The sequence below is a fragment of the Camarhynchus parvulus genome, chromosome 3, assembly GCF_901933205.1.
Source record: "Camarhynchus parvulus chromosome 3, STF_HiC, whole genome shotgun sequence".
Lineage (NCBI taxonomy): Eukaryota > Metazoa > Chordata > Aves > Passeriformes > Thraupidae > Camarhynchus > Camarhynchus parvulus.
Window position 1 is genome coordinate 66,609,423 of NC_044573.1, and position 25,686 is coordinate 66,635,108.

At 39.1% G+C, this 25,686-nt stretch overlaps 1 protein-coding gene across 1 annotated transcript in view; it reads left to right on the top strand.

Annotated features, from left to right (window-relative positions):
* The window catches only part of LAMA4 (laminin subunit alpha 4), a 98,386-nt gene that overhangs the window by 48,661 nt on the left and 24,039 nt on the right, over positions 1–25,686 (top strand). The window contains exons 9-23 of the mRNA XM_030944595.1: positions 485–596; positions 2,545–2,712; positions 3,462–3,655; positions 5,398–5,514; positions 7,100–7,248; positions 9,237–9,378; positions 10,450–10,546; positions 11,341–11,457; positions 12,101–12,286; positions 16,924–17,063; positions 18,238–18,411; positions 19,431–19,573; positions 19,919–20,081; positions 22,162–22,295; positions 23,492–23,663. Of these exons, the coding sequence (XP_030800455.1) occupies positions 485–596; positions 2,545–2,712; positions 3,462–3,655; positions 5,398–5,514; positions 7,100–7,248; positions 9,237–9,378; positions 10,450–10,546; positions 11,341–11,457; positions 12,101–12,286; positions 16,924–17,063; positions 18,238–18,411; positions 19,431–19,573; positions 19,919–20,081; positions 22,162–22,295; positions 23,492–23,663 (2,208 nt within the window). The remainder of the gene's footprint in view (positions 1–484; positions 597–2,544; positions 2,713–3,461; positions 3,656–5,397; positions 5,515–7,099; positions 7,249–9,236; positions 9,379–10,449; positions 10,547–11,340; positions 11,458–12,100; positions 12,287–16,923; positions 17,064–18,237; positions 18,412–19,430; positions 19,574–19,918; positions 20,082–22,161; positions 22,296–23,491; positions 23,664–25,686) is intronic.

Genomic DNA, 25,686 nt, shown 5'->3' on the forward strand with positions numbered 1-25,686 from the left:
ACATTTATGGAAAATGGGTGCTAGGGCCTTGAGTGGGTTTTGCAGACACTCCCAGTATTTTCTGTTCGGAGCATTTTACAAGTTGCAGGGCTGGGGACCTCACTTGAGGGAGACACAGATCTAAAACGAGTTGGGAGCTTGACACCTTTTTCTTCATTCTATTTGTTTACTCAGGAAATGCCATACCAGCAGCCCCACTGAATGCCTGGGAGACTCAGTAGATAGAGTTTTACAACTGTACATAATTTATGAAAATTTTATCGCAGCAAACTATGGATAAATATGAGACAGGATTTAATCTCTCACTCTGCAATTCTGAAAACAATGACAAGACAGATCTTCACTTTGAACACCTTTAAATACTACTTTATATGATAAAAAGGACTTCCACATGCTCACCAGGAGAAAGCAAAATGTGTGTTTATACTGCTCATCCTCACATCTGAAAAGAAATCTAATGTTTACTCTCATGGTTTATTCATAGGGAAATGAAGCATCCAGCAAAGGCCGCCTGGTACAGAAGGAAACCACGGAGATCAACAACCGTGCTTCCCAGCTTGTGCAGCAGCTCAATGATATAAGAGATAACATTGAAGGTAAATAGATTCATTCCTGGTTCATCTCAGTGTCAAGAATGTATTAATGAAACCTTCATGTATTAATGGAACATCAAGAATTTTTACTGTCCTATATATCAAAGGAAAATCTTCTGATATATAGGACAATATGTAATTTATGGCAACAGTGAACACCCTCTCAAGCACAACTGCACTCAAAAAAGATTTCCTAGTCAGAGATAATCATCTTCATCTGGAATATCTGTGACATACCATTATCATCCTGAAATATAAAAATGAGATTAAACCAACTGCAGCCTCTTATTCAGTACCTGCAGAAAGCAATGAAATAAATATACTCAAAAACACCCCTGTCCCCTGTACACCTGTGACATGAAAGCCTCCATCCTGCTGCAGAACAGATTTCCCTCACTCTTCAGCAAAGCCAACAGCAGGCAAAAGCTGTCTATGGCACCAGAATAGAAATGCTGAGGTTAAACAGACCTTTTCCAATTGAAAATATTTGATTATTAGACCTGATTAGCTCTATCTTGGCAGTTATTCCAAGCCATCTGGCAGCTTGTGTAAGGAAAAGTTGTTACATATCAACTGTTATCCTTGCTTATCCTTACCTCCATGGGTGCTCCATTACTTTCTCTCAAGAAACATGGTTAATATGTCCCATCACGAAAAAGAGCCAGGCTAAGACCATATACTATGTTTTATTTGTACTGTCTTTTTACACCTCTGATGCTAAAAACCACTGACTGTCTGGCCATCTATCACATTTCATTTCTACAATTTTTGAGTACAAGTGTCAGCATGAGCCTCACTGTACGTCACTAACAATCATGGTTGATGTCTGTGTATCATCCTTTTGTATCATTAATTGGTTTGGAGCAGGACAGGAACCACATAAGGCAGATATGCATCTAACTTGGCACACAAATGGCACAATCATGTTAAGCTGTTATAGAAGAAAAAATGTCCATGACTGTGAGTAGCATGAAAACAGTTGGAAACAAGTAGGTGAAAATTATTTCCACTATGCTCAAAACTGTTCTTCTACAGAGGCATCACCCATGTTCACCCACACATGTGCCAGCATAAGGAAAAAGAAATCCATGGTCATCATCAGTTTCTGCTCAGTATGAGCCCTTAAAGCTCCGCTAATGAGCTCAGAGTCCAGCAAGAGCAGGCATATAGACACTCTGTCAAGGAACCAGTGGTGACACAATTACACACCTATTTTTTATAAAAATCTTCCATAAGAATAATGCTGGTTTTGCCAACTTTGTTTACCCACAAAGCTAGTGACAAGCGCTAGCCAAGGGCACACACATCACAGGAAATAGAAGAGGAGGTGATTGGTATTTAAGTCCAGGGAGTGAGAAGTGAGTAAACTTTGTAATGATTACACTGGGAATGGGTAAACTCAATTTCAGCTGCAGGGATACAACAATGTTTTTTGAACTGAGACCAAAACCTTAAAATAGTATCTATCTCCAAACCAGCTAGGCAGCATCAGGCAAGAAGCCATATGTTACCTCCTTAGGATGCCTCAAACTTCTGCAGATGGAAAATGAGGTTACTTCAGTCTCCTTGGCATTGTTATTGTTTTATAAACAGCAGCACTTGAAAATCATGATCTAGATTAAAGCCCCAGCCTGCTACATGCCACAGAATCCAAAACAAAATTATTATCCCAGCCTATAAGAAATGTCAAGCCAAATAATGCACACAACCCATGTCTGCTTAATCCCATCCTTTTCTGTTGAGACCTCCACATGTGACAGAAAGAGTGAATTATTTACAGATTTAATATTAAGATTGGATTAAATACAATGATTACCTACTATGGAGTTGAAGATAATTAAAATTTGTTTTGCCATCAGTATCATCACAATTCACAAAAGTAAAAGTAGTCCACAGTATTTATTTCTCTGTAGTCATACTGAATCGACCATCTGTTCCCTTTTCCCCCTAGAAATCAGCAGCAAGTCAAAATACTATGCAATTCAACAAGAGCTGAGCCCTGAAGAAATTGCCCAGAAGCGCAGCGTGGCTGAGGAGATGCTGAAGGAGATCAAACGCCGAAAGCCTTTCACTAATCAGAGGCAACTTGCAGATGAGGAGGAAAATGCAGCAGAGGAGTGTGAGTTTTAAGTCAATTTTCCTTTCAGCCACGTGCTGATGCTCAGCTGGCAGGTGTTGGGCAGCTCTGGGTGTACTGCTGGGCCCTGGGCAGAACCAGCAGGCACTTGGCAAGCACCAGCTGCTGTGATGGAGATGCTGCTGCTCCAAATTCCTGCCCCAAGTCCCTGTTGGTGCTTGGTGCTCCTCACAGCAAAATGGGGAGGAAAAGGTCTGTGTGTCTGTGTGTGCCTGTGCACTGCAGCACCTCAACAACAGCTGCCTAGGAAGGTTCATGGCAGGGCTGGCATTGCTCATGTGAGCATCATCCCCCCTGCCAGCTCTGCTATGGGGACAGCAAACACCAGCAGAGAGAGAAAAGCTGCTACAATGGGAAAAAGTGGCAGCCTAATTCTCACAGCTTAGTGAACATGAGTCAGAACATGAGGCATAAAGACCGTCTTCTCCAGAACAGGCTGCCTAGGTTTAACAATGAAAAACAAATGTAAAGTAGGCAAAGACAGACCTAGTTTCTTTTAATAAAATATATTCAGAGGGGGAAGTAATAGGATTAAAACGAAATAGTAAAATGAGAGCCATCTTTCCTTCTCAAAGAGAAGGGAAAGTTAAAATCTAGGTATATAATCCCTCAAGTGAGCTTTACAAAATGTGTTTTACTGTTGCCTGAATAACAGCAAAGAAATTGCTGTATAGGTAAGTTCTGTCAGAAATGCAAGCTTTGGATTTATTGGCCTCTTATTTTTCTCCCAGTGCTACAGCAAATTGAAGCATTTCACGAGAAGCACAACGACACCAGATCCCTGGTAACTGATGTGCTGGAGCAGCTCAGCGAACAGGACGTGAAGCTGTCAGACCTGGGGGAGGCATTAGGCGAGGCGCTTGACTATGTTACACAAACGGAGGATATAAACAGGGAAAACACAGCCAGGCTCCAAAGGCAGGAGGTACTGTGCACCACACTTATCATAAGTGTTGACTGTGAACACTCCATCTCTGCCACTACTTAAAACAGTAGATTGCACACAATTTAGATTCAGGAATCACCACACCAAAAATTAATTTCTTGGAGCACTCAGCAGGATGAATTTGTCTCTTCAGTTCTAAGAAACAGCTTGTAGAAGTGCAAGGTACTATTATCTATTTGTGGAGCGACAATAAATGAGAAGTTTTGGCAGGTCATGCCTCATCTGACTGAGGAAGAGAGGGGTATTTATGCCTAGACTAGAAAGGTATGCTACAGTACAACTCAAGAAGCTTGAAATTTTAGGTAGCATGGCTGCTACAAATATTGTGGTGGGATTACTTCATCCAATTGTGTCCTGACTTATAATGTGGGAGGGCCTCATGTTCACACAACTAATTCTGTTCCAAGAAAACAATTAAAGACTCTGCACTGCATTTGTGCCCTGGGCTGAGTGCATTCATACTGTCTGATCCAAACTTCCTCCGAACCACTTTAAACAAAATGCATCCCCACTTTTTCAGGAGTTGACAGTTGCCCTTGAATCTTCAAGCCCAAATCCATTGTCTAACTGCTCCACAATAGGTACCTTGAAATTGGGTTTCCTACTTGCTAGGTGAACTTGCTAGCTTAGCTATGAGGCTACAACAGTTTTCCCCTGTCCAAATGAACAGTTTCAGGGTTTTGGACAAAGTAAAGCTTCCACCCTGGAACACAGCTCAGAGGTGACCTGTCCCCTTCTCTTCAGAGCAGATCTGTGATTCTTTTCCTGTTTTCATAAATTTCTTTTAAGGAATTCAAAACCAAAATATCCCACCTAAAACTTCTCATTTATTTTTTCGGGAGGGAAAATAATTACAAAGAGAACAATCTGGGGCCATTCAAATCAAACTGTTTTCATTTCAATAGCTGAAATTGTTTCCTGGAGGAGAGGGTGTTAGCGAGCAATTTTGTGATTTGAAGAATGATCCCACAAATTCAGGCCAACCTCTGTGTTTCACAGCATCAGTGGCAGAGTTTTGACTTCTTGAAATTTGCAGTGCTAGAAGTTCATGCTGATATGGAAGGTCTAAGAATTCAATAGAGAAATCAGGCGTACTCCTCTAGTGAATCCTTTCACAAGAGCTTGAGATCCTTAAATACAAAACCTCTTCTGTTTTTCCATTGTTCCATAATTACAATGCCAAGCTGCAGCTTGCCTCACAGTTATGAAGCAAAGCCTGAAGTGTGTAGTTGTATTTGTTCACTGTTCTTAACCATTTGGGTCTACATTATTCCTCACAATGAAGGCAGATTCTGTACAAAAGAGATTGTTCACATTGGCTTTACTACTGACAAGGAAAAGAGATCTCTGTACTGTAGATTTAAAAAAACTCCAGAAAAATTTAGTCTCCAGATGACAATGAAAAATCCATGTTTAATTTGTCTCTGCTGTGAACTGAATAGTGCTTCATTCCAATAGCTTCTTAGGCTGTAATGTAAAATGAAATTAATATTTTTTTCAAATCATCCAACATTTCTTTCACAAAACAAACAAACAAAAAGTAATTCACATCATAATATGTAGCAATTAGACCTGTCTTGGAAAGTCAGGCTTCTGATATGTCTAAAATCTATTTAGCTCACTGCTATCTTTGAATTAACTCCAGCACATTTAACAAAAAATTAACACATCAAAGCACAAATGGTATAGGGTGTGATTTATGGTTTGAGCTTTCTTTTTAGAAACAACATGAGAAGACAAAAGAGCAAATGGATGAAGTGAACAGCATTCTGCTCAGTGCCTCAGCTATTTTGGAAGAACCACAAAAGGTCAATTCTGAGTTAAGTGAAGTAATAAAGGTAAGTGCCTCAGTGGCTTGTTTAAATGATACATCCAGATTTTTCGAAGTCATGTTTAGATCACTAATGGAAAAGCTCTCCTTTTTTATACTGCTTCAGTGAAACACTGGCTAATATTCCCGGAAAAAGTAGATGGTTTTCTTGGATGAAAAGCTCTGTTATTACAATTTACTGTAAAAAAAAATAATTCTAATATAAGGACACATTACTGTAGGCAAAGCACAATGAAAGATTATGCTGTAGAGTTCTCAATTATTTCATTATAAGCAACTGCCAAAAAATGTTCTGGTAAAAGACTGCATCATATGCTAAATTCCTTTCCTAGTGCCTAGGAGTGAGCCTGGAAGAACACTAAAAATTCCAGATATCAGAATTAGAACCAGGCACTGTGTCAAACATATATAACCAGATTGTTGTATAGAAATCCTTTTCTGGAGCTGTAGACTACTATCCAGTGTTTTGAATCAGACATGGTGCTGAAGGAAATTTGTAGACATTTTTGGGGTTTGGCTTTTCTATGAGAAGATAAAGAAAATAAAACTAGGAATTTGCTAAGTAAAATATTTACCAAAGCTGCTTTCTTTCTTCATGACTTACTTTAAAATTTTGAAATAGCTGAAGAAAAAATAAAATCTTCCACAAGCATTCATTTTGGTCACAGTTGCCCACTTCTTGACACAAAAGCATTTATGAAAAGTCATTAATTTTTCTTTGAAAAAATAATTTGAGAAAACAGAACGACAACTTACTTTGCAACCATCCCTGTGTTCAAGCAGTACATTGGAGTTTTTCTCTGGTGTTTTGTCCAAAGTGAATTGCTGAAGTTTATAATTTTGGGTTCCCCACTGAGGATGTTCACACTGCAGGGAAGGAAGTACAAACATCATACATTGTCCGTTCTCATCAGCAACAAGTATTTCCACATTTCACACATTCATCCTTTTCCCCTCCCTCAGTTTCATGCTTTTTCATGTATTTTGTATTTATAATCACATGTTACCACATTTATAATCTTCAAATACATCGGAAAGCTTGTGTACTGGAGAGAAAGTGAATGCAGGCCTTTGGTCTTCCCCCAAGTATTTCATAAAAGGAAGAAACATGGCTAAGGCAAAGGGATTCCACTTCTCCTTGCCTATACATACATGGGTAGTATTTAGGTGGACTGATTTGCAAATTAGACTAATCCAAGATGTCTTAGCATGAGGAATCTCTCTGTGCAAGAAGGCAGAAAGGGGACTTAACTCTAAAAGACTTGTCATTGGCACAATTCTGGAGCAAACATACAGGACATACAGAAAGACTTTTACCATATTTCTTTTTTTATTTTATGCATGTCTCTCCAATGCCTTCTTAAGTGATTTCTGGAATTTTTGTTGATTTTCATCTTCCTGCATTTGTCTCCATACTGGCATTCGCCATTAGATCTTTCCTCTTTTTCTCTTAAAGATGTAAAATAAAACAACCTTTGCAGAAATAAAGGAACATTATAATAACATAAAGGGTAAAAAACCCATAATAATCAAAATACAGACTCGATTTTTACAACTTTCATCTTCTTTCCTCCCTTCCCTGCTTTGTTCAGAATGCATCGGGGTTCTACGCAGAAATAGATGGAGCAAAAAAGGAACTGCAAGAAAAAATAGCCAACCTGTCCCTGTTTGATGATGAACTGGTAGAGAAGGCTATGCATCATGCACAAAACCTAGGAAGACTTGCTGATGAGCTGGATGGGTAAAATTTAACTTCAGCAGATTATGTTCATACAAGTGCCACTTACTGAACAGCTGAAAAGACAAGCAGAAGCACAGTGACAACAAATAGGCACTAATCAGTGTTAAGTCTTGTGTAGAAGGACTTGTCATGGTCCACAAAGAACAGCTGAAGTTGAGCTGGACAAAATCTATGGAACTTTTTAAGGAACAAGTATATATCTTGCATGACATTCTCTCTAGTCTAATTGGGCATGTTCTCCTCTTCCTATAGCAAAATAGGAAAGGTGGATTAGTGAAAAGTAACATAATACAAGCAAGATTAAATGGGGTCTGCAGAAACTGCTCATGTCAGCAAGTTTATTTACATTTAAAAAATGCTTAGCATTACAGGGCACAAAATGAGCTTTGAGATAATTTTATTCCAAGAACAATTTTACAGATGGAGCAGTTCCGATGCTTAGTAGGTTCTGTCCCAATGAAACTGGCTCACAACAACATCAAAAACTTATTGTAAGTCTTTCTATTTTGCTGGAAGATACTAAATGCATCAACATTGCATTTAGTATCTTCCACCAATTTACTAAAAAATCATTTCCAGATAAATTTAATGATTTTTTTTTTGCAATTGGGACTATCCATGGAAAAAATCACTGCTGTAAATGAATTCTTAAATAAAATATGTCACCATATTCTACCTTAAGTAACATCATAGGCATATGCTTTTGGAAGATAAGCTTACATCTACTCTTCAAGTATATTATCTAAATACCAGTTGTTTCTTAATATTCGTATGCCCTAGATAGGAGATTAAAATAGAGAAAAAAATAACAGATGGTCTTCTTTTATGCAATTGTATAAAGCTGACATCTGAAACTGTTCTATAATGACACACAAACTACAGAAACATAAAAACCAAACAGTACGTTCAGTCTGAGATCAGCTAATTGGGGACAGCAGACCAACTTGAAAGAAAATACCCCATATAGCTACCCTTCCTCCCTTACCAAAATAATTTAAAAATTATTACCAAGCCAAACACATTAGGAATTTCACAAAAAGCAAACAAAAGTAATCACAAAATACCCAGATGGAATAATGCTGACTCCATTGTTTGTTGAGAAGATTGTCTGCAGTGAAAACTTTAATCCTTTAAAACATTTAGCCTGTCTTCAAAACATCTTGGTTTTATAGGTTTGCTTTATTAGCCTGTTAGGCTTTTATTTGATAGAGTTTATTGTTTTGCCTTAAGGGACTTTAGCAGAAAATTCTCGCAATAATGCTGAATCTGGAAATTTAATAATCTCTCGGTGTGCAAACACTTTGAAGTGAACGCACACACGTGCAAATACATCTATATTTAGAATCTATTTCTAAAATATACTTTGAAATCTGCTTATCACCAGAACATTAAAAAATAATATCTATTCAGAATTGTTAACAGATGAATGTTGAGCCCTGAACTATCTTCTGTTTGGAATCTCCCCAGAAGACCAGTTATCACCTAATACGCAGATCAAAACCATACCATCAAAGGTTTCTTTCAGTCTAACTTCCTGCAAATTCTCATGGCTAGGGATAATTCTTCATCTGATTCTCCCCTTTTCCCACTTACCTTTGGAAAATATAGACAGGACAGTGACACAGCTATCCTGGTCACTGGAACACATAGGTTTTTCCATTCATGGAGAGGAATTGTTCCTGAAGAAGGATTACTGATAGACCTGTTATTCTGTTAATCTATGGAATATCTAATCTAGAAAAAAAAAAAAAGAAAGTAAAAGCTGAACAGTCATTTGTTGCTGCTCACATAAATGTTAAGGGCAAAATTCTCAGAGTTAAATGGCGGGGAAGACTCTTCTATCCACACAGTTTTCACCTGCTTCAGATTGGTCAAACCCAACAAAGAGAATACCAGTTAGGCCAAGTACCTTTATGTGTGTGATTATGTAGTCAGAAACTACTTTGATTCAGTTTGGTTTCTTTCACCTTTTGCTCTCTTTTTAACAGGAATTTGTATGGTGTTGATTCAAATGGTTTGGTACAAAGGGCAATCAATGCTTCAAATGTGTACGAAAACATTGCTGGCTATATCAAAGAAGCCAATGAAGTTGCATTGTTGGCACTGAACACAACAAACCGGGTCAAGGATGTAAGTAATTTTCATACCAGCTTTTACTTTACAAAGTTTCAGAGACTCCAGGCTCCTAAGTGTAAAGAAAAAACAAATTTATCTTAACTGGCAGTATTGAACTTCTCATTGCACAATTTTTTCCTTTATTATTTCCTGAATTAAATCCCATGTAGTTAATTATTCTTCTAGTCTGAAATCCCCTGGTATTTAAAAAGACACAAGAGGATCTTCTGTCCCTGTCCCATAGGGTGATGCTGCTCTGTGTTGTCACTCACATTGAGACATTTCTGTGAAATTACAGACAACTCCCTACTCCTGCAGGAACCTGAGCTGGCATTTAGTGCTTGAGTCCTCCTGCTTCACTCAGTGCCATGCGGCAGGAAATGTGGTCAAGACATCCCTGTGTCTCATAGAAAATCAGGCTGAAATTGGACGAAGCCCACTCATACACTCAGTGTAAGGAGTAGGATAGGAGTAGGATGCTAATTTTTTCTCTGGCCTTTCTGTTCAAAAATACTTTCTACAACTACAGGCATATTTTTTGTATGCCTGTAGTTACCAACCTATATACATGTTATTTACCAGCAATTTATTAGTAGGATAGTGAGAGGATTTGGGTAGATTGAAGGGGTCTGAACCCCAGAGGGCTGAGGGATTTCAAGTCCAGCCCTCTGTTTCCAGCATACTGCTGCAGACTGCAAGGCAGCTCCCCATGAAGTGAAAGCATTAATCATCTATCTGAGATGACAGTAGAAATGAACAGTCACAGTGCCTAAATAACATGCAGCATTTAGTCACATTGTCTAAACTGGAGCTGATAACTTACGAGGATTTCCTCCACCTTTGTTACTCAGTACTGTTGTTTGGAAGACCATACATTTCTCTAAACTTTCTTAAAACAGAAATCTTTGCTTTCAGACTTTTTTTCCAATCCAACTGCCAATCTTAAATGTTAACAAAGCAAATGAAACTGTAGTGACTTTGCAGTTGCATTTATATGCAGGTAAAATATTGTCCACAGTTAATCACAATAAAGTGGAATATTTGATAAGGATTATTCTGACTTTCTTTTTTGGAACATGCTTGTAGGCTGCAGTTGGAATTGATACTCAGGTCATTTACCATAAAGGTAAAAGTGAAGAACTTCTCATCCGAGCCATGCAGCTACAACGGACAGCACATGACAGTAAATATACATCCTTTCTACTTTCCCAAACAGCTTATAGCCATTAAAAAAAAAAAAAAGAAAAAGCACATTAAAATAAATTTCAGAAGCACATAACTAAGCAGAACTACTGCTGCAACAGAATAGGCTATTGATTGAATTTACCACAGAAAGTACTTGAAATAGCCATGGGCACAGTTTGAGTAGCTCACGTGTTGTCATCCTACTAGATACTGATAGTTTATTTCATTCATGAAAAGTCCATTTCACATACAACTACCATTTTAAATGTGAGCCTGCAAACTGTTGTTCACTGGTAAATATACTCAATTAAGTAGTTCAATTAAAATCAAATCACAGCAGCTTAAATGTTGAGAAAGCTGGATTTCACCAGCGGAGGGTAATAATAACTGTTAAAGTAGTTTGGCCTTTCTTCACTGTAAATGAAAGATCTAGAATTACAGAATTACTTTTTAAAATTTTCAGGACAATTTGAGTTCCTTAAAACTATTCTTGTGTACCAGTTGCAGCTATTCTCAGCACTTCTGGTAAAGCAAGGACAAAGAGTACTGACTGGAACACAGCTCTCTAGGTTTTTGGAAGACACCCTGTGGCAAGCAGGGGTGCTGCAGGGCTGGTTTTTCCTTTGGATTCTGTAAAGTCAGGAGTACAAATATGTTCGAAATTAAAAGAGATGATGATATACTGTCCATGGCATAGTAAGTGCCTAAGGACATACCTCCCCAGGACTGAATTTACCTTTTCAGACACCACTTGGACTCCCCTCAGCTGTACCACCCCTTTTGTCCCCACAGGCAGCGGTTACACCATTGCAGACACCAGCTGGCAAGTCAATGGCACTTTTGCCAGAATGAACGCCCTGCGGAGCCAGCTGATGAGAGCCATTGCAAAAATGCAGTCAGCAGAGACAGGTTGGAAGAGGAACTTCATCTCTGTGATGTCTTATCTTCACACATTCATCTCTATGATGTCTTATCTTCGTACATTCAAGAGCACATTTTTATCTTTGAATATGGATGTGAAGTTGCTACTAAGAGTTTGGCACTGTGGGCACTTAAAGGAGTTTGGCTGAAACTACTAGACCTAGATATCAAATATCCAGCTTTAACACTTTCATAATGAAATTAAATGCTTTGGCGCTGAAATTATTAACATTCTTCTTGCGCTGGTCCTGGCTGCAGTAAAGTTAATTTTCTTCACAGTGGCTAGCATGGGGCTGTGTTTTGGATTTTTGTTGAACATGGAGTTGATAATACAGAGATGTTTTTGTTGCTACTGAGCAGGGCTTGCACAGAGCCAAGGCCTTTTCTGCTTTTCACACTGGTGAGGAGACTGAGGATGCATGAGAAGTTAAGAAGGAGCACAGCCAGGACATCTGACCCCAGCTGACCAAAAGAATAATCCATTCCATACAGCATCATGCTCAGTGTATATAGACTGGAGGGAAGAAGAGAAAAGGGAAGGGGAAGACGGAGAGTGGGGAGAGATGGGACACACAACACACTTGAATATTTGAAAGAGTTCATTTCCTATCCTTCCCTATTTGTTCTGTAGAGGAGGCCAGAGAGCGTTTGGAGCAAGCTCAGCTGAAGACTGCAGAGGCTGTAAGTGCCACCACGACAGTAACACAGGCTACCACCCCCATGGATGAGAACGTGAGGCTGTGGTCCCAAAACCTGCAAGACTTCCAGCACAATTCACAGGCATATGACAGTGCTGTGCATTCAGCTGGGGATGCAGGTAGGGTGGCCTGAAGCTTGCCATTTCTCAGGCAAATGTTAAAAAATCAGGGAATCATCGCAATAACGTTGTATGAATTGCTTACATTGCATATTCTTCTAGTATTTTGCTTCCATGAAAATGTTCAAAAATTAGCAGTTTTCTAGATCTTGACTGTATTTTAAAAACATTGGATCCTCAGGGACTTCCAAAAATTATTTAAACACTTAAGTGCTGAAGACTTACTGAATTCTAGTTCATTTTTATCAGGGTACCAAGGTCACACTGAATGGTAAACAGCTTGTTTAAACACTTCTTGCTATTATGGTTGGTGATTTAGGGTTTTTTGTTTGCTTGCTTTTTAACATTGAGAAGCATTTGAAAACAGAGCCCTTTTGTCTTCAGGAGTGCAAACATGGAGAAGAAATGGTCCCTCACTTGATGAGCTTGTAGTCTAAACAAAGGGGTCAAAGAGGATAAAGGAGGAAATAAAATATTTAAGCAGAGTGATTTCTGGAGAAGCTTGTAAACATCACATTAATTCCGCTTTTATTATTATTTTTATTATGAAAAATTTAAGGCAAATAAAAGGACAAAAGAAAAGCTAAGGCAGACTACAAAATTAAAATGAAGATGATAGGGGAGAGTAGAAAAAGAGATGCAAAGATGAAGCTGAAATGAAGTGTAGAAAGAAGGAAAAAGGAAACATAGAAAGAAGGAAAAGAATAATTGGGGAAGAAGATAATCAATCTAGAAATGAAAATATTTTGAATGAAAAATTGATTACAGCATCACTATTTATTGCTCCATGTATTCTTGACTCTGCTTGGGAGGCTCACTAATCCTAAGATATTTATGGTTAGGGAGGTTGGAAGTCCAGAACAAGTAATTTCCTTCACACTTTTGATGATATCATCACCTGCAGACTTGTTCAGTGATGTCTTGCCTCCTAAAAGTGCCCCAGAGAAATTCCATAACCTCATTGACTCTGTCTCCATATAGTCTGAATCTCAGATCTACTGCCCTAAATCCTTTCTCCTTCTGTCAGGAAGTTTACAACTCAAGTGTCATTTTACTGTAAATGGTGTTATGAGCACCAAACCCAACACTGTTTTTAGTGTTCCAAAGTCACAGTCTTCCCTCTCAGCTGGGGAATCCCAAGAGTCATGTTATTTTCAGAATTCCATGATCCATAAGACCCTTACCCCTAGTATTTTTGGTTAAGTGAGTGCTCCCAAGAACTGGTATATAGGTGGTTCCCTTTACAGTGCTATTCAATATCCCAATTTCTGGCTCCAGAACTGGAGGAAACTCAGATTTCTCTGAGCTTTTCATCAAAAGGAAACAGTGAACCTGTCCCTCTGGGAATCGGTAAGCTCACTGCTAGTCACTGCACAGAGCTCCACAAGAGTGTAGTTAATATAACATCACTTGGATTGGATTGCCTTGCTGCAAAATGTTTTTGATCACCACAGAGTAGTTTAGGCTATGAGCTCTAATTACCATGGAAAATCATGCAAATGTGGATATGATTGGCCTCCCAGGAGGGAATGGTACGATGAAAAATTTCCAAGAGAAACAGTGTGCTGTAGCTTACACATGAGGCTGTTTTTATTCACCTTTACACTTGATTTACATTTAACATTTTCCCTTGCCAGCTTAGTGGGTAGAGTAGCAACACAGACTGCATTTGGCTCTTCATGCTCAAAATGCCAGCAGACATACAGGATTCAAAAAAATCTGCTCATACTAGCTCTTGTGCTGGAGGAAATATTTCCAGCAGCATTTGATGTGCTCTGTAAGAGTGAACAGAGTTAAAATGGCCAGGTCTCCCTTGGTTTTGTTCCCAAAAAGGAACAAGAACAGCTCCTAGGTGATGTGCCTGGAAAAAATGTCTTCTCTGTGATGGTGGATTTGCAGGTCAGGAGTCACGGTGAAAATATTTGTTCCTATGTGAGCTCCTGGAGGGCATGCTGACCACAAAAATAACTGTTGGAGAGATGCTAATATCCAGCCTACAGCAAAGTGTGCCCTAGTACATTTGTGGAGGAAGCTTTCCCAGGGCATTTTTGCTCTGAAGGCATTTGATTTGTTTGTTCAAAGGTCTGATGAGATGTTTTTGCCAGAAAGATCAGGTGGAAATAGCTGAGAAGAGAGATCAGTGCCACACAGGAGGCTGGCACAGGTAGTGCTCCAGACAGATGTGATTGTGATTCACAGCCCAGTAAGACAGATGTAGACATGGCAGGCATGGTGGAGAGTTCCCAGATCAGCTGTGTATTCTGCCAGGAGAGGTTGATCTGACAGGAGGAATGCCCAACCAAGTCCAAAGGAAAGTCACAACAAATGTTCAGACAGGTGCCTGGAGCACCAAAATACCCAATCTTCATGCTGAAGCCTCTAAGCTGGCATGTCTGCACTGCCCTTGAATAAAACTTGCACTTGGTGTTTGGAAGGGTGAGAGCATATCTTGGCTGTGCAGTTTGTCTGAGAACAGTCCATCTTGCCATTGTGCAGGGAACTGGTGGGCTTCGGCAGAGAGAGTGGCAGACAGTTTGGGAAGCAAAAAGTAAAAGGGGAAAATGTTTGGAAGATTACATTCAGAGTACTTCCTCCTTGACAATTTCCCCTCTATTCTTTTTTTATATTTTATCACTGGGTAAGAGTAGTTTTCTTTTCCACTCTCACCTTCATCTCAAAGACAAAAATCAAAATCAATGTTCTTCTGTGTTGAAGACTATCATTATAAAGGCCAAGAGGAAGAGATTTATACTGAGATTTCACAATAGTTCTAGTAGTTACAGATGTTAGTTTTGTGTTTTCATGCTATAGTAGCATTTCAAGTTTAATACATCAAATTTCAAACAGAGAAGCCAGGTTTTAAGATAATGAATCAAACAAAAGTCCAATTCAGTTGCAGATTATTGAAAACAAAAAAGTGGCTGCAATTTGCTAAATCATTTTCTGAGATTGCTTTCAGGACTAAATGGAAAAAAAGTGAGGGTCTAATGGCCCACTCCTAGACTGAACTTGGAGAGTAAAACACAAATGAAAACAGCCCAGCAGAGACAGGACAGGACTGACAAATACAGATTTTTCACTCTATCCAAAACAAAGCAGACTTGTAGGACTCCATAGAGTATTCTCATACTCTGGGTTGATGTGAACGAGGCTGAGGCTTATTCAATGCAAACTGGAAGCACAGAAGAGTGATTGGAGTCTGCTCCTCCTCCCCTGTCTTTTATACAGTCTCCCATATCTGATGATTAGCCCCTTTGCCTGCCTCTCTGCAGTCTTCATCCAGAAATGTTCAAGGCCAGCTTGGGTGGGGTTCTCAGCAATGTGGTCCAGTGCAAGGTGTCCCTGCCCACAGCAGGGGGTTGGAGCTCGGGGATCTTTAAAGTCCCTTCTAACACAAGCCCTTCTATGAGTCCCAGACAAAGGTAAAAATACAACAAGAACACAAGAGCAGGTGGATGTAAGTTGGCAACCCCTAAAATATAACTTTAAGCCCTACAAAACTGGTCTTAACCTTTACAGTGAATCCATGTCATTAAAATTAACTCTGAATGCTGGATTTTTCTTATATGCACATCGCTTGCAGCTAAAATCGCATTTCATTATACTCAGCTTCTTGTACCTACATTTAATTAAAGATGAAAAATGATGTGATGTGTAAATATCCTTCAAAGGGCAGCATGTCATTGGAATCTGATGTGATAAAATTGGATTATAATTAAGGGTAGTTATTTTACCTTCTTGATAATTTTTCTGCTTATCTTCCTGGGAAAGGACTTCTCTCACTTTTAACAGGACAGAGCCCCAGCATTTCCCTTTGACAACAATGACATTTGCACATGTACCACCAGAGGACACAGCAGTGAAAGACCAAAGGTCCAGGACTCTAATTCAGGACCCCTGGCAGATGCAGGCAGGAAAGTTAACAAGGTTACCAATCACAAGGGCTGGGCCAAGTACTAAGCACAGTTTAGGTGCACATGCATCATCATCATCATTATCTAAGGCCTTCTATTGTTGTACACTACAGCATGAAATTGTCAGCGTTTCTGTCATGGGAGTGGACTGTGAGCCACAAGCAAACACATCTCCTGTGCAGCCACTGCTGCTGTCTGGGGGATGACCTCTGGGAGGCACACATAGCTGAAAACAGCCTATACATCTCCCCCACAGTGAATTTGAAGAGTTCATGAAGCATAACTCTTGGATGCAGTTCCCAGGTCAGCCTCAGATATCCAATGAGATGCTGAACAAATAATTCTTCTGCTCCAGTTGCCATAGATGTAAAATTAGGCTTAACATTCATTTGTCTTGAAGGAAGATTAAAAGGTTAAAACTATTAATGTTTGCAGAGTTCCTTGAGGAAAGTATTACAGAGGTAACACAGTAATTACCTATGAGTCCTAAGAAAACATAGTGTCCTTTGTGCAAACTTATTTCCAAAAACTTTAGCAATACCAGATTCTTCTAAATCATTACCCTTTCTAAAATCACTGCATCTCACACATCATAATTATGAATTGGTCAAAAAGCAGAAGGAGGCAGGTGAGCGAACCTAAGAGGATAGGGTGGAATTTTCCTGATGCAAAACCAGTCTTTCAAAGAGGAAAAAAAATCTGTCTCTTCTTTTCTAACTGCAGTGAAGAAACTTACAGAAGTTTTCCCTCAACTCCTGGACAAAATGCGCAGAGTAGAACAGAAGGCACCAGCAAACAACATTTCCTCCAGCATCCAGCGGATCAGAGAGTTAATTGCTCAAACCAGGAGTGTAGCAAGCAAGGTAAAACTTTTGGACTTTTGGGACTTTTGGTTACTAGTGCTAATAATCAAATCTTACTATAACCTCCATTTTCTTGGGCTATGCTAGAAGCACAAACCTGAATATTGTCACCTTCCCAAAACTGGATCAACAAAGCACATTGGAGGTCATTAAAATCTTTACAGTTACTATTTGCAAGACTTTGACATTATCATAGTACTCATGGTAGACTATTATTATTGCAGTAGCAACTTGACAATAAAGGTTTGGGCCCAATGTATAAGATGGCCAGAACAACAAAGCTAATTACCTATAATTTGTAGGCAAATTACCTACAAAGCTAATTACCATGAGTAATAATTACAGCAATTTAATGTAAGCTTTTCTGAGATGACAGCATTATTTTCCTTTCTTTTGAATTAATTTTCTGCAGGGTAAGAGAATCTTTGGCTCACACATATTTAATAGAGAAAAAACCACTTTCATTACCATACATAAATAATGAGGGTTTTTTCTCTAACAGGAGAACCAAGGTCAAATATATTTGAATCCATTCAGAGAAATAAAAAATTCAGCGCATTATTGTATGTTCACCGTGCTGGAATATAACTTGGAAAAATCAGTTTGTGTGTTGTGCTTGACTGTTCTTTAAAATGCGATTCAGGTATACTGTGTTTAAACTTGAAAACATTACTTCAGTTATGTTGAAAGCATTTTGAACTAAAATGAACAGTTTTCCATTTTTTTTAGCATCTCATAAATATCACTGTAGATTCAATGATATAACAGGATTACTCATGAGCAGAAAATGGTTGTACTACTCCCAAAGAAAAGAAATAAATTATGGGCAGAAGTTTTATAGCTCTGTAAGAATTTCATTATGTGGCATACACAGTAATGTAGCCCTGATTCAACCAAGCACATATCTATCTCCCACTGAAATGTAATTTACTTTCTGAATATGCTTAAGCAGAGTTCATTAGGACCTTTAATCAATTTTAAGATAACTTTCTCCATAATCTTTACAGTGTCTTTCAGGAAAGATTGTTACAAACATACAATTTACGTGCCAATATATAGATGCCAACTCCACTCTTGCAGTAATCAAGGCTGCTGGCAGGGTATTGTTACACTCACCTTAAGAAATGACCCCAGGCAACAACACCTGTCTCACTTTGCCCATTTGCAACTGCAGGTCCAAGTCTCTATGATGTTTGAAGGCCAATCAGCTGTTGAAGTCAATCCAAAGATCAACGTGGAAGAACTGAAATCTTTCACTTCCATGAGCTTGTACATAAAGCTCCACAAAGACAGCCCACAGCTGGCAGCCTCTCCGGACAGATTCATTTTGTACCTCGGAAACAAGAATGTAAGAGAATAGCCCAGTTGACTTTTATGCATAGATTTAAAAAAAAAAAATTAAATCAGTTTGAAATTTATTTGCCCTCAGTTTTTCCTCTCACTATTTCTTCGTGTTTCAGAACTAAAAGTGTCTATCCTATGACCATCATTGATTTTGTGACAAGCAAGGGCTCCTGAGACCCCTGTCCTTGAGACTTGTCACCCCAAACAATGAAGGATTCTCTCTGAAAAGCAAATTAGACTGCCTGGCAGTGTACTGCTTTGATTGTCACTGCTGCAAGCCACACTTGCTATCTCCTCTGCCAATACCAAGGTGCTCTGAAGCAGTTAATGTCACCTGCCTGGCTTCTGTGAGATATGCTTTAATCAGTTTATGCTGCTGACAGTGTCAATTCCAAATCTCTGAGGTCACAGGCCTACAAGATAAGCAGGCTTCTTTATCTGTGGCTTGTGCTGCTGTTGTACACTCTGTACACTCTTGATCACTATTTGAAATAGCTGTTCTTTAAACTGTTGTTGTGAAAAGAAAAAAATCACAACTCACAAGCCAGGTATCATTCTGGCAACCTATTACTTGGGAAGGTAAAGAGCCAGGCTTTCATTTTTAAGCTTTCCTAAAAAGAATGTCTACTGAATATAAATCAAGTGAAACGCCTCTTGGCAGAATATTTAATTACAGCATAATACTTAGGGTTTAGACTATTTCCTGCACATGGCGCTGTCCACTAAATAATGATGAACAGCTTCCCATTGAACATGACTAATTCATGGTCAGCAGAGATCTCATGACCTTGAATTTACCTCAGTCAAAATGGATATAAAGTAAAATATCAGAGGCTTTTTTTCTGTACAGTTTTATGCAGTGAAAGCAACCAATTAGAGAATGAGGGTTTTGTTTCTACTTAAATAGTTTTTGGTAATATTTAAAAGTGTCATTCAGTTTATCAAAGCTTACCTTTACTTATGTCCTGCATTAAATCTCTTTCAATGTTGTATCTCTAACATCCTTCTCCATTGGTGTTTTAGGCAAAACATTACATTGGTCTTGCAATTAAAAATGACAACCTTGTGTACATTTATAATCTGGGGGGCCAAGACGTGGAGATACCTCTGGATGCCAAGCCAGTCAGCACCTGGCCTTCTTACTTCAACATCATCAAAATTGAGAGGTAAAATGATAACGCATATTTCCCCAAAATCAAACAGTTCATGGGAAAAATCAAGAAGAAAAGGCTGTGTCAGAACTGATGATCAGGAATTTTCAGTGCCTGGTTCTATTCCTACTGAAATAAATGGAAATTCTTCCTCATTTTGAAGAGCCAAGACCCAAGGGGCCACAGGGAGGAAGAGATAGTGTCTGTGGTCCCTCCCTTTTTTTACCTCCTGATTACTAGTCCTTGCTAAGGAACAAAAACCCTTCCTGTTTTCAGTTACCTCCTGAGTTGGAGGCTTCTTTGTTCTTTTGTAAGTCTGACCAATATGAAATTCTCTTCTCTTACAATTCTTTCCTGCAGGATCGGAAGACATGGCAAAATGTTTTTAACTGTGCCCAGTCTTAGCAGCACAGCTGAAGAAAAATTCATCAAAAAGGGAGAGGCTCTTGGTCCTGGCTCCCTTCTTGATTTGGAACCTGAAAATGCTGTTTTCTATGTTGGTGGAGTGCCTCCAGGCTTCAAGGTTGGTCAGATAAATATTCTGTATTCAAAATTAAATAGTGCAAACTAACCTTGCTGGACTTCCATTTAAATATAGAAATCGTAGATTTAAAAAAAAAAGCCCTTATTTAGTCATTTGTCATCTTAGAACTCCATCTTTTAGCCACGGTGAACAAGTTTTGCCTAGCATATTTTGTCATACAAGTATGATGAACAGGTGTCTGTGAGCTGCTGTTCAGGTTTCCTGGAAAGTACTAAAAGGAAGGCTTGCTAGCTGTTAAATAGCATGCATAAACAAAGGCCTATTAGTCCAACCTAACTTGCAGGCTACCACTATTTTTCAATGCTAATGAGTTCTTGGTACTTAGAATTTCTCTCTTACAACTGTCACAAAAATGTATTGCTAATATTAGGATCTTGTGGGAAAGGAGCAAAATAGTCATTTGTTTGAATTTAAATTACCACTTATTTAAATCCAGACTTATAACAGCATGAAAAGTTGCCTGTGCAAAATATGTCGGAAGACCTGTGTGAGACAGTAGCATCAGTCTAGTTCCTAATAGCCAGCACAAATTAGCACCTCACTTACCTGCTTCTGTGAACATACTGGTTCCTCTTTTTGAATTTAAAAATTGCTATGAATGATCTTGGCTCTGAAAATTGCATGGCTGAATAAAAATACACCTAGAAAGACTTTGGAGAATCCTAAATTCTTTAAGCTAACTGTAGTGGGTTCTAAAAAGATCCAAATACTGATCCACAAGCAGCTCTCCTAAAAACATAAAAACAAAGAAAGAGTATCTCAATACACTTATGCATTCCTGAGCTTGGCATTGTTACGACTACTAGATACATGCCATGGCAGGAATTTTGGATTATTGAGGCCTGGGTGCAAACTGCCTGGGAATAGGACTGAAGACTGAATAACAGTTTCATACACACATGCACGTACAAAAAGTCATCCAGCCAATGAACCCTCCAAGTCTGTTTCAGAGCATAGCAGAGGCGAAAGAAAAGAGGAGGGTGAAGCGGAAATAGGAAGAAAAGGATTTGTGGTATTATTTGATAGGTATATGGGTCCCTCCCCCTTAGAAAAGGACACCCCACACTTTTATTTATTAACATAGAGTCTGATTTGTTAAAGCTTTTTGCTTTCCTCTTACATACTTTGCAAATATGAAATGCACCACTTAACCACTAGAACTCCCATGGTTAACATAATTTCAAAGACTAGAAAAAACAAAGGAAAAAAGAAAACATGATCATTTACCAAATGTATCTGTGCTGAAGATAAGAATGTAATTTTCTTTTACAGCTACTTATATTCTGTATTGCTGTATTACCATTACTATTGTATCATAACAAAATGGAAATAATGAGAAGATGAAGAAAAGCTACTCACAGTGATCAAATTCTGAAGTACAGAGGTGTTATTATTATCACACCTGTTCCACAAGGCAAAATATTTTAATAAAAAAGAATGGTCTAGGTCTGTTAGCTTTATTCTTTTATATTTTTCCCCTGACCAATGTGGCTGTTTAAATTCCATTTGCAGTGACCTTTGTTAAAAGAAGTAGTCTCTACATCCTGCTAGCTGTTCAAAATAATACCTACTGACGATTACCCACTGGCACAGATTTTGAATCCCTGTCTCCTGGGTTTAAAGAGCTCTCTCATTTCTCTCTTTAATTATGGTATGGAGTTATTTTTCTGACAGTGAAGGACATCTATGCATTAGATATGAAATATCCACTGAGTTACTCAAAGACATTAAGTAAGCTCTGTTATTAGTCAAACCTTAGCCTTTTTCCCTGTTACCAAGCATGCTCTCCTCAAAACTGCAAAAGAAGTTTTTGTTTGCAGTTGCCTTACCCACCCTAATTCTCTCACTGTGAGACCATTTATGTGCTCCCTTTTCACTTACAGCCCAAAGGCCATATCATGGTAAGGACTGTGAAGACTATTCTCATCAGTATCAGCCTTTTCTTTTGAAAATACGAATTGCACAGGGACAAAACTGATCCCAGGCACCAATGCTCTCACACCACCCAACTAAAGAGGGCCGCCTTTCTCCTTTTAACTCTTCCTTGTCCTCTGCACAGCTCCCTCCTAGCCTAAACCTACCCGGCTTCATCGGCTGCCTGGAGCTGGCTACCCTGAACGACGATGTGATCAGCCTGTACAACTTCAAGCACGTCTACAACATCGACACCACCACATCGCCACCTTGTGCCAGGTAGGGGACAGTCCTGTCCTCACTCTGCCGCTCCCGCTTCCTTCAAGCGCCGGTCCTGATGGCTCGTTCCTGCTTCAGATTTAAAAAGTGAAGGTGGTATTGAGTTGCCCCGGAAGGAAGTTGGTGGCTCTTAGCTCCTAATTGCAGCGACAAGTTTAATTTATAAATATATATATATATATATATATATAAATATACGTACATATGGAAGTTGGAGTCCTTATGAGTCCCTTTTAGCATGAGATATTCTATGATTTTCCTGCTGTCTCCACTAGCTATCTCACAATCTTGTTCACGTCTTCATAAAGCAAACTTCCACGTTAGCTGGGGCTTGTTCCAGGCTCTTTCCTTACCCCAGTGCTCGCCTAGGACAGAGCTTCTCCTGACTCAAATCACATTGCTCCAAGTGATGCAGTCACACTCAGTCAGGTCTACTAGGCCAGATAACCTTGAGCGTAGTCCCACCCTCAGCTAGGAAAGCTTATACAAAACTTTCCTCCAGCCATACAATTAAAGCCACCACAGATATTCCTTAGATATTCCTAAGGCTTTCACAAACTGGGAAATGCAGCTCCTAAAGTAGAAGTGAACATCAGCTGCAGCATTCGTTTAGCGCAGACACAGCAGGCATTTTGCTCACACTACAGGCAGCAACAGCAGAACCTCTCTCTGGAAAGAAAAAGAGAGTAATTTGCAGCATGCACTGGGAAGAAATGCAAGAAGTGTTGGGATAGAGAAAATGAGCTTCCCACACCATTCCCACAGGGAGTGCAAGCTGCTGCTCTCCAGAACAGAGCGTACCAGAGTCAACTAAAGTTCTTGGAGAATTCAAATGGATTTCTGCACAAACTGGGAAAGCTCTTAATAGACATATCTGTGCATCCTTATAAAGAGGAAGTGCTGTGGGCCTATCACTTTACAAGGATGAGCAAAGAATTTTCCTGTCCTCTACGTATAGCACAGGATAAAAGCACGATATAATGATGGAGTTAGATGCACCTTCAAAGCTACACATTATTTCTCAGGAAAAAAGATTCCCAGAAAAAATTTGCAAGGAAGTCAACAGTCTCACCATTGCCAGGCAGAAGCTGAAGTTCAGAACAATTATTTCAATGAAGTATGTAAAGGCATTTAAGTTCCCCTAAATTAAAATGGGTACATGCCAATTAATCCTTCCCTGCTTGTTTTTTCCATAGAGATAAGTTGGCTTTCACTCAGAGCCGGGCTGTGAGTTATTTCTTTGATGGCTCTGGCTATGCCTTGGCCAGAAACATTGAGAGAAGGGGAAAATTCAGCCAGGTGACTCGATTTGACATTGAAGTTCGAACGCCTACAGACAATGGATTGATCCTGCTGATGATTAATGGGGTGAGTACCAGGTGCTGCTAGTACCCTTTATCCATTGGCACCACAAGTTCCCCAGCACCTAGAATACCTTGGAAAACCCAAAATGTTTATGTCCTCACATTTCACTTCTCGGAAGAGGAAATACTTTGTGTTTGTCTGGTGCATGTATACATTAGGAGGGAACTGGAACTTGCTCTGCAAAGGCCTCAGGAAGCCAAGACCCTGAGTTAGACTCTGCTTTTATCCAGAGACAGTCAGGACTTTAAAGTGGTCATATCCTCGTGATGATACTTTAAGACAGACTCCAGTTAAGCCCAGTTGTTGTGCTTTTATTTAAATGTGAATGCTCAATCAAAGCTATAGGAAAGTTCTGTGAAGTAACTCCCAAAAAGCAGCCACTTCGTGGTAGCTGCCACTTTATAACTGTGCCTCAGGGTGTACTAGAGTTAAATATTTAAGTTACTGAAAATAGAAAGCAGTCCAAATAAAAAGGCTTGATCCAAATGTCAGGAGCTTTTCTGAAGTGTGAGAGTGATGCAATCTCTGTAAGAGTTTGAGGACATGAAAATATCTTCTGAAGACAAACATGGATTTTTCTTTTTTTGGTCTTTGGGCATTTCCACATCAAGCTCAGGATTGCAACCTAGAAAAGCCACAGAAAACATTTTTCTATGCAGATGCAATCCACAGACAGACACTTGTGTAGACACCTACATGTAACATTGCTTTAAGCATTTAGAAAAAAAAATTTCACTCTTAGAAGAGCTACTCTCTCCTTTAGAGTAACTTCCAGAGGAGGGTTGTGGGAAGAAATTTGCTCTGCAGCATAGCATGCTACCACTAACCTTCGTTCTTAGGAGGTTTTTGTGGGAATTTATAAAGTTAGAGGGTTTTAGGTTGTTCTTTGGCTTGCTGCCTAGATTGCGAGCTGCTCGCATCTTGCATGTAAAAATCATGTATGAGGCTGATGCTGAGAAATAAACGGCTCTCGACACTTTCCTAGCAGCCCCACGTCCCGTTTGTGTTTGTATATAAATTGCCAGCACAGTTTTGACTAAGCAGCTGCTGTTAAAAGTTGCAGAGCACTTATTGCAGAGCACTCATTTTTCTTCAAAGCAAAAGCACCTAGACATTTCTTGGAGATGTATGCATTTTGTATTCATTAGTGGAAACTGCAGTAAAGTGAGATATCAGCTGTGAGAGACCTTGCCTGCTCACCAGCACTTTTAGAAAATCTGTGTAAGGTGGTCCATTATCCAATTCTGCAAAGACAGCTCATAAATATTCTTAATGTAATCCTTGTTTCATTTTCAAGTTTATGCTGTTCAGAACAAACCCAAGCTGCAGTTTCATTTAAAAGTGCTACATTAAAACCTACTCTTACTTCTTTAAGTAGTGACTTCTGAAGGTGGACTCATTTATGTCAAAGACAGCAGTTCTTAGCCTGCAGTAGTGAATTGAGAATTATTTTTCCCATGTTTCCATTAGCTATGAACACTAGGAGAGAAGACAAAACATTGAAAGCATTAACCCAGATTCACATTTTCTGTAAATTTTGTTTCTGTTTCTTTATGTTTAGTTTTGGAACAAGACTAATTCTAGGGTGCAGATCTTCATTTCAAGTACTCCCTAAAGATTTTCTCAAGTACAGCCCCTGTTTATAAGATTTAGGTCACCCAGCCACAGAACAGAAACTGAATCATAAAGTAGGAACAGTCAGGAATTCTAGAAACCAAATACACAGTAAATACACTCTAGCTATTGCTATCATTTCAGTAAATACATCAGTGCTGATCAGGCCTATGAAAAGACAAAATCCTGAGCAATTATAGACATTGTGATAGAACTTGCTAATGCAGACACAGCCATTTGAGCACAACATTGCTTTCACCAGTATAATATCTTTCATTTAGGGCATGTGGTATTATTTCAAAAGTGAATAAGTGTGTTTACATCAGTAATACCTTGCTGGTAGAGAATAATGACAACACTGTGCTACCAAATACCATTTCTATAAGGAAACAGTTCCAAGTCTTCCAAAAAG